Source organism: Montipora capricornis, chromosome 2 (assembly GCF_036669925.1).
Source record: "Montipora capricornis isolate CH-2021 chromosome 2, ASM3666992v2, whole genome shotgun sequence".
NCBI classification, from domain to species: Eukaryota; Metazoa; Cnidaria; class Anthozoa; order Scleractinia; family Acroporidae; genus Montipora; species Montipora capricornis.
Genome location: NC_090884.1, coordinates 24,902,043 through 24,912,042, shown reverse-complemented (window position 1 = coordinate 24,912,042; position 10,000 = coordinate 24,902,043). Strand labels below are relative to the sequence as shown.

The 10,000-nt window shown below is 40.0% G+C and overlaps 1 protein-coding gene across 7 annotated transcripts in view; it reads right to left on the bottom strand.

Moving 5' to 3' along the window:
- Positions 1-10,000, bottom strand: part of LOC138039156 (uncharacterized) — a 69,184-nt gene that overhangs the window by 40,981 nt on the left and 18,203 nt on the right. For 3 of the 7 annotated variants that reach the window (XM_068885349.1, XM_068885345.1, XM_068885348.1), the window contains 3 exons: positions 3,016-3,228; positions 1,428-1,610; positions 595-757 (listed from right to left, as the gene is read on the bottom strand). In XM_068885349.1, coding sequence (XP_068741450.1) covers positions 595-757; positions 1,428-1,610; positions 3,016-3,222 — 553 coding nt within the window. In that variant the 5' untranslated portion in view covers positions 3,223-3,228. Of the gene's footprint in view, positions 1-594; positions 758-1,427; positions 1,611-3,015; positions 3,229-6,229; positions 6,388-6,500; positions 7,165-10,000 lie in introns of those variants that run through there. The other 4 variants (XM_068885350.1, XM_068885347.1, XM_068885343.1 and 1 more) reach the window with 3 other exon arrangements.

Here is a 10,000-nt window from a genome sequence, read left to right as displayed (position 1 = left end):
TGGATCTTTACGATGGCCTCACACAGTCCATCCACAATATATATTACTGCCGCTCTGGAAATGTGAAACTGAAAAGTCTAGGATCATTAGATTTCTCCTGTTTCTCAAATGGAACAGTAATTTGCGGTACGTTAATTTCAAATTTTGGGCAACCTTTAAAGGTAGTCTGTTTTTCTGAAATGTATGACTCATTGGTAGTTTTCAGTTTCACTTTGTACTTCCTTTCCACTTGGCATTTGACTTAGTGAGACAGTCCATGGGGCTCAATTCGGCTGGTCAAAGATCCTGGATTTTTGTTCACAGAGAAAATGGAATGACACTAATTCAAAGCTGAAATAAACGTTATGGCTCCACGCATCTGACCCCTGAAAATTCTGGAACTTGATTCCAACCAAAATTTTCGCGTAAATAGATCGCACCCAAGAGCAAACACTCCAAATCGAACTTTATACCGTTAAACATTCGTATAAATCATTAGTACTAAAGAGCAAACGAAAGTTGTCCTTTCTCACTATAGATACTACCACCATTTCGATCTTAGTTTACAACGTTTCAGTCGCATCCATATTTTCATGGTGAAAGTGAAAATATTACCTTCATCAGGCTGGTGAATAAGAACGGTTCCAAAGTGACACCATATGTCGGCCTTCAGATAAGGTTTTGCTTCCATTTCACGTTTAATCCTTTCGAGCGAGTGTAATACTTCTGCCTCTAAGTCCTTCAAATAACTTGGGTCATTCCTAGGACTGGGAGATTCCTGAAAGAGCAATATAAGTGCCTTCAGAGAATCTTCAAGATAACCAACGATGATGATAACGATAACTGACCCACTAATTAATTACTTCTAAAGATTAATTAATCAGTCATTCAATTACTTAATTCACGGATTAATTGATTAAAAGGCCTTTCTTGCACTCTCAGGGAGTGATTACGAAGGGCACATCTCGGGACGATCTGCCAGAAAGCGTATATAAGGCGTCTTTGGGAGCTGCTAATTGGTCCATGATTGATCCCAGAGCTCAGTTCCACAGCCAGATGTAAAATGCAATTCGCTCGGAGTCAATATGATCAGGCAAGGAAATCAGAGAAAAACCCTGAATCAGGTTGGGACCAACCGAAACTCAGGCCACACATGATCGGAGAGGTGGAATGCACGGATGATGACCATTAAGCCAGCCAGACTTCCAGGTTTTAGGCTGTACTGACAAATGGAAGAGTTAAAATAGCGTCCAGAGGAAAAGTGACAGCAGAATGCATTGTCATAAGAAAGGAAGAGAAGATGGTGACGAATGACTGATTACCTGAAATGAATAGTGACGATAATGATCTAAGGAGGATGAAGAGGAGGGTGATCATGACAACGATGGTGAGAATGATGATTGCTTTACTTATTTCAAGGCATTTTAAGCGATATTTATGTGTATCACCTGACTAGATACCTCTATTTCATAACTATGGATTGGTCTTAACCGGTACTCTGCTTTCACTCGAGAGGGCACAACACGTTCTTTCTGCAATCTGAGCTTAGTATTCGCGGGCAAATTGAGGTTATCAATGTAGTAGCAAATTCTGGTTGATTTTCTTTGCTCAAGCTTTACTCTTCCTCCTTCCTGCAAAGCCACATGATGTATATTATTAGTCAACTTGCTAACATTTGGATGCCAAAATCTGCTAAAGGGCATTTAAGGTAAAGTCTGCTACGAGCCTAGAAGGCCTATCAGGCCGGCGCTTATCTCCGGTTATGTAGCATGAAGCGACTAGGAGTATTTCGATTCCCTCCTGGATGGGATGCTAGTCCATCGCTCGATCCGGAGATGAGCGCACTAACCATGAGGCCACCGCGCCTCCCACTAAAGGGCATTTAAACCCCCAAAAAACTTTTTTTTTGCACCCTTTCATTAAGTTCATATATCCAGTTTTCCGAAATCACAGTTCTCTTTTCCACTGGAACTCTAGACAATGTTCTCCGGCTTTGCAGACGTGCACCCCAACCAATAAAGCCATCTAGATGGATGGTTTCTCTCAAGCAAAACTACTGGATGACAGGGTATGCTCTGCCCAAGGTCTTCACAGAAAGCACCTTCAGAACACGAGGTCGCTTCTCCGAGATTGAAGTAACAATTAATGAGGGGCCAATTTTAATTACGTTTAAGTTACCACAGTTGTAGAAATCTAGACACGCGGAATTCAATCATGAGGTACCGCAGTTTTATTGGAAAGCATATCTTGTATGGTTGGCACCTAAACTGGGAAGCACTAAACTATTCTCTCATTGTTGTTCAATGCGTCTTTTTTTCTACAAATGCATGCGGCGGTATTCTGGACTTTGAGAGTTTTTCTTTGCGATTAAGCAATGAGAACGCAATTCTCCATACCATTGCCTTTAAAAAAACTGTTCGTGTGATTCAATAAATTATTTTATAGTTACATTTATTCATCCAGGATCTCAACTCAACTCTAAACAAAGAAATGTTTTCTGAAAACTGAAGAAAGATATAACTTTTTCAAAAAATATTTTGGTCGATCAATTATAAAATGTGGAAAATAAAAAGAAGTAAAATCCGAAATCAGACTTTCAGATACCTTCTTAACTGGAAAATCTGGCAGAAACCTAACTAAAAATGGTCTTTCAAGTGTTGGAAAATACTTTGAGGGTGCTCGTTGTTGCTATTTTTGGTCGCCCCTTTGGAGCGAAAAAATGGAACCAAAACTAGAAACAGGTGCTCAATGCTGAATATCATTGTGATTGTAAAACTAGACCATCGGATTGTGGAGATTTTGAATACTGCTTAAATTGTGGAAAACAGCTCTGTCATATTCATATACTTATTGTGACTTTAAAAGGAAGAATTTTAGACGAAATTACATATATTAATACAAGAGGTCTAAAACAGTATTTGAACAGGAAGATAAAGCATTTTAAACACGAGATTTACTCTTTACGAATTTTTGATATAAACGCGGTCGTGAACATGATGGAAAAAATGCATGAGGTATGCCTTACCCAAAACTTACCACCATTTCCAATATCAGCTTCTTCGCGTCTTCCCTTTGCTCTTTAGTTCCTTTGACCCAAAATCCTTTCTCATCTCCATAGCTATACACTTTTGCTCTGGATCTCTCCATAATTGATCTTACTATATTGCCTCGCGTTCCAATGACATAACCTTTTAAATCTTGGGGAACATCAACAAACTCCGCCATTTTGTCTTTGTGTTTCATAGGTGTCTATTATAAATTCAATATGAAAAGCGCGAAATGAGCATTGTGACAAAATGATCGGATGCCAAAGGCCTCATCATGTGCCTTGACAGTGACCATGCTATCAGATTTATAAGGTGATGAAACTAGCCGAACTATACATTAACTGAATTTCGGGGAATGTTGTTGAAGGAAATTTGACGTCGTGTGTTCCCTTTTCACAAAAACCTTGAAACATACGGTGGTTTTAAGCTGCGGGTGAGTAAGGATTTGTACTGTCAAAAGTTCAAGAGGCATGCGCAGAACAATTGCTTCTCTCACAAAATTATATTGTCCGGTGGCACTCTTCTGAACGTCGCAGCGCCGGAGAGTCGTGAACTCTCCACTTCAAATAAAAACAAAAGCGTCTAGATATCCAACTAAAATGAGATAAGCAAGCATCTGGCTTTTCAAAACGAGGACGAGTTAAATTTGGAACCGCTGACTAAATATGGAATAGGAATAGACCAATTTCGTTATATTAAAATTCAGTCAAAAACACAAGGCATCATCTCGAGGCTCTGGGGAATAAACTCATACAATTCTTTACATTTATTCCCCAGAGCCTGGAGATGATGTATTTTTTCAGGACTGAATTTTGATATATCGAAACTGGTCTATTCGAAGGGGGACTTGAACCCGGAGCCGTCAGAAACTTGAATAATATAACACTGAATAAATTGAGCATCCTGCAAAAGACATACATAGTTTTGTTTCAAGAGGGAGCTCTTGTGGCTTGTAAGTGACTAATGGCGCGGCAAAGAGAAGGAGAACCCTGTGCCACACCCCAAGACATTTGGCCTCGCTCGCTTTTGTCGTTGCCTTTCTTAGTCCACACACCCTCAAACCAAATTTCGCCAGCCCATCAAAACTTTTTTGGCCCCCCAATCGCAAGCCCACAAATACAATACGCCATCCGCGCCAGATCTTTTGCAAGCCCAATACGCCTTTGATCCATTTGCACGGTTGAGTTGTCTAGCAGAAACCTTTACAGGGCCGGATGTAGCGTGGTGTTCTTTTAATTTTTTTTTTTTTTTACTCTTTATAATATACGTGCAACGCTTTCTAAAACTGGGCCATCAGGACCGTTAGCAAATCCTGTTTTTTTATGAAATTGGTATCATATCCGATAAATTCGATTTGCTTTGCAAACTTAGCCTTGTTGTTTGGCAATTTTTTCTTCAGTGGGTATCGCTAGTTTTTAAAGCCTTAGGGCTTTTTGCCTTTGGTAAGATTATCAGAAGAATGGCGCACATGGCGCTCACATTTTATTTTGCTCCGACCATTTCGGTTTTATTTCTTATCCTGGCAAACTCTTCCTACACTGATGTGGACAGAAATCGACCTAATAACTTAAACTATGGACTTGATATTCAGTTTGCGCCGAAATTCCCTTCTATGAACGTCTTCGTGGCAACACAGTTACCTCGGTTCGAGCCTGGTCAAACCGACATCTTAGGTCCTCTTCAAATCAAACATGAGAAGTCAACTAGGCGTCGCCACCGACGGTTTTCCAAGAGCAGAGTTCGATATTATTCAAATTCTACTGCTTCCTTTGCTTTCAAGCTCATCCTTCTCGCTGGTGATATAGAAGTAAATCCTGGAATGCCAGTCAATGGAAACGGCGCCAGAAAGCCACAAAATAATATAAAGATCGCACACCTGAATGCTCGCTCAATAACAAATAGAGATCATTACATCTTAACTAAAAACCTCGTGGCAGAAAATGATTTTGACATCTTCACCATTTCTGAAACCTGGTTAGACAACTCTGTTACGGACTTAGACGAGGAAATTCCAGGCTACGACGTACATCGCCTTGATCGCCATGAAAAGACCGGCGGTGGCGTTTGTGCATATGTTGGAGAATCTTACAAGACTACACATTTACAAGACTTGTCTTTCATTTCATCCGCGGGCTTCCACCAGCTGTTGCTTCAAGTACAGGTTGGTCACTGCAAGTCGATTGTTATTTTCACAGTATATAGACCGCCTAACTCTGATTTAAATTGCTTCGACGATGAGTTCAGCGATGCTCTTATCTCAGCATTATCACTAAATCATGATGTCTACATCCTTGGAGACCCAAATTGAAAACTTGATAAATCCCCAGGATCATGGATCTCAAGCTAGCGGTCACGAATTTCCGTTCGATTTTCAATTTGACTCAAGTAATTAAACAGCCTATAAGGATAACAGAGTCATCAGAGACCTTAATCGACGGTTATTCTCGCTTCAAACACAAGTCTAGTAAGAGAAGAAAAGGTAGTGCCTGCTCCATTTAGCGACCACGATCTGGTCTTCATCTCACTGGGGTTAAAGAAAAAACGTTCCAAGCCGGTTTACGTTACTACTAGAAGTTATAAAGACTTCGACCCTGATTCCTTTCTAGTCGATTTGAATTGCGTTCCATGGTCGGTTATCGATTGTTTTGAGGATGTAGATGATAAACTAAATGCGTCCAACCTATTATTTAACCCACTCCTAGCCTACTATGCGCCTATCAAGAAAGGTAAATTGCGAAGCCGACCAAACCCATGTGCCACTGATGAGATTCGCTCCTTAATTAAAACGAGAGATTACTGGAGAAAGATCGCAAGGAAGTCTAACGATCCTTTGGCTTAGGCTGCCTACACGAATTTTAAGCGGGAAGTTAAACGTGACTTAAGATTAGCTGAACGGGAACACGTGGAAAACCAGATTAGAAACAATCCCAATAATCCGAGGTGCGTCTGGAAAACGATACGATCATGTCTTCCCAGAAAATCTGTGAACGGAAAGTCTTTTAGCGACAACTACCGCGTAGTGGCCAAAGAGTTTAACGAATTCTTTAACTCTATCGGCCAAAACACAGTTAAGAATTTACTCGTTGGCAAATGAATGCAGTTATGACCTCACACTATCATCATTTGCGCCAAGGTGCTAGTTCCCTTCACAGCAATTTTCATTTAGACCCGTCAATTTGTGGTGAAGTTGAAAAGGTAATTACATCAATGCCAAGTGGTAAGGCCCCTGGGATTGACAAAATCAGCATACGAGTGTTTAAGCATAGTCTTCCTGCTATTTTGCCATCCGTGACGTCCATAATAAATGAGTCCCTTGCAAGCAGTACCTTTCCAATGGAATGGAAAACAGCTGAAGTGATCCCTGTGTAGAAAGAAGGCGATCATGAAAAGCCAAATAACTACCGCCCTATATCTCTATTACCTGTTCTTTCAAAAGTATGCGAGCGTATTGCTTTAAATCAACTCATGCCTTACCTCGTAGAGAATGATCGTCTCTCCGTCCATCAAAGCGGTAATAAAAAATGGCATTCCACCGAGACTTCACTGATCTACACTTCTGATCGCATTCTCACCGCAATTGATCAAAAGAAAACATCAGCTGTAGTTCTTCTTGATATGAGCAAGGCATTTGACAGTGTCAACCATGACATACTGGTTAATAAATTACAAGATATTGGCTTGTCATCCTCTGCTATCCAGTGGTTCAGGAGTTACTTGTCAAACAGGTACCAAGCTGTGCGCATAAATACTGCTCTTTCATTCAACGACCACACAACTCAAACTGTATCATCTTGTATGTCTGCCTTAGGGCAAATACGCCGAGGTAAACATGTATTTAGGAAAGACATACTTCTTACAATAATAAATTCCCTCGTGTTTAGTAAGTTGTATTATTTTTCGTCCGTCTGGTCGGATACTTCTGCTAGCAATATACGCAAACTACAAGGAGTACAGAATTTCGCTGCTCGCATAGTTTCCGGGACAAGGAAGTTTGATCACGTCTCCAGCCCTGGAAAACCTGAGATGGATACCAGTTAAGTCCCACCTGTATCGAAGAGACGCCATCTTGGCCTTTAAATCTATGACAGGTTAAGTACCAAACTACCTCAGTTCAAATTTTATTTCCAGAGGGAACATCAGCTGTCGGGCGACCAGATCATGTACCCAACCAAGTCAGGATAGAGATCCTTTTATTACAGAACTGTAACTTTGTGTATTGCCTTAAAACCCGATCTTATATTAAGTGAATCTCTTATCATTTTAACACGTAAAATGAAAGCCTTCCTTTTAAATCAATTTTTAATGTCATAAATTTTATATGTAAATAGGCCAGTGCAAGAGCCAGCAGCAACGACGACGGGAACGGCAACGAGAATGTAATCTCAAAAGATTTCTTGAACTAAGTCGAGGTGTAAGGCAGGGGTGTCCGCTGTCGCCTTACAGTTTTATCCTGTGCGCAGAGGTGTTCCCTACCGCGATTTGCAAAGATAATTTGATTAAAGGCATCACAGTAGAGAGCACTGAATGTAAACTCAGTCAATATGCAGATGCAGTACTCTGATCTTAGATGGTACTCAAGAATCGCTTGAGCGCTCCTTTGTTATATTAGAAAAATTTGGCGAGGTTTCGGGCTTGCGAGTAAATTGCGAGAAAACTGAAGCTCTTTGAATCGGCTCCAAGAAAGGATCAAACCAGATTATATGCTCTCACAAAAATCTTAAATGGGTAGATGGCAAGGTTAAGGCTTTAGGTGTTTGGTTTTGCATTGACTGTGAAGAAAGTAAGAAGACAAATTACGGAGAGAAGGTTCATAAGGTAGAGGATATTTTAAATAATTGGGGAAACAAGAGATTAACATTAACTAGCAAAATTGCAGTTATAAAGGCTCTAGCTGCATCACAATTGGTTTATGTTTTGTCATCAACAACGTCTTGTTTAAAATCACTGAAAGAAACAAACAACCTTCTTTTTAAGTTCCTTTGGGATAACAAATTAATGGATTTTAGGTGACTACAAATCTAAATGGAAGTGTATTTTTGATTTTCATCTATCTAAAGTAGGCAGGAAATTAATTTTTTGGCACCAAAAGATGCCAGAAAACTTTATATAAAAGATGATTTCATTCAAGAACTTATTGAACTATGGGCGGACTTTAATTATAGGGATTTCTTTGCCTCTAAAGCTAATTTCAGTGCTGGACATATTTGGAATAACTCAATGATCAGAATCGCAGGCAATACTTAGTTCTTATTAACCGAGCGGGAGGTCTGTATGGGAGAATCTTGACCGAGGTTGCCAGTACAGACCGAACGCAGTGAGGTCTGTACCAGCGACCGAGGTCAAGATTCTCCCATACAGACCGACCTACAGTCTGTGACAAAATTCGTTGGAACAGTACACGACTATACAGATCTGAAGCTTTCGCAGCTCACTCTCCCCTCACAATGTTGTTTTAACGCGAGTTTCTGAGCCCAATTGCCAAAACAACATTGTGGGAGGGCAAGAAATTGTAAAGTGTTTCAACAATTTTGTCCGGGACTGTATTTTTGAGGAATTTCAGTTATGAAAAGAATTGGCGGGAAATATTCTACATTTTAGGAGAAGGAAACCCTTGATTTATAGCGGCCTAGAGTGAGATGTTGCGCCATATTTGTGATAAATTCGACAAGAAATGCAAACATACATCATGTTCAGGTTTGTTTGAATTTGGTTGGTTGTTTCTCGTTCAAAAAAGAAAGCCTATTCATAGAAGGTTGACTGTGGCTGAGCATGTTCTGCTTAGGAACGACCTTAACCAGGATGAATTTGCAGAGGCCGTTCGAGTTTTATTGCGTGAAGGAAAAAATCGAAATATCTTGGTAACTGGGGGTTGCTGGTTGCGGCAAAACACTTTATAACTCCTCTAAACTCTGTTTTCCAACCTTTTTGTAATCCTGGTACGACCACGATCGCTTTGGTTGATACTGTAAGTACTGACAGCGATGAAGTGATTCTCTCAAATGACGTTCGTTGGTGTCCCTAAATTAACGCACGGCACGATTTTTCACTTCTTTTGGAAGGTCACAAAGTTCATTTACCTTCACTCAAATAACATTCCGCACGGGATATTGACTTTTAACCCGATTCTCCAATATTTTGCACCAGCAAGGAAGAGTTCACCTTTGTTAGATGAGCGTTCGCTGGTCGAAAGTCTTTTCATTCATTTCATGCGGCACAAATTCCCGAAAAAGAACAACAGTGTATTTCCCCATGCTCCCGTTGTATTCGGCCTTAATCTTCTTACAAAGTTAATTAGCGTGCATCTATAATTCAACGAGTCACCAACGAGTCACCATTTTTAAGAGAGCTTTTTTGGTGAGAAATATGCACAATTGAACCACGACGATAAAACAGTCAGAAAGGGCAGTGAACACAGAAGGTGAATCGATTGTTTTGGACACTATAGTAGAGAAAATAGCCATTTTTGAGGCAAATGTGCATGGTGACGTTGTCAATGCACTGAGAAAAAGGATCCTGCTAAATTTAATTAATACAGTGGTGACTCGTGCACACTAACACAATGTCGTTGTTTTCTTCTCTTGTTGGTTTTGTCTAGCGAAATTCGACTTGAAAAATTGTTAAGCGATATCAAATTAGCCTACAATGGCGTTGTTATGAATAAACAGTCAGTAGAAACCGTCTAATACAGTAACGTTTTCAAACTGCCTGTCACCATTTTGGTACAAAGTTGCTCACGCAATGAACTAAAGTAAACAAGCTTTTACATCACGTGTCATAAGTTTCTATCCTTGTGCAAAATTAGTGTTTTTCATAACTATAACATGTGTTTCCTGTATTTCCATGTCTCTCACTGACAGAAATTGTCGAAAAGTTATAAAAAAATAACTGTACTAACATAAAAAGTATTCTTTTACATTTCCCGGGTCTTACGAAGTTTTACTCGCGTAACATTGGGCCGGGTAGTACATATATGT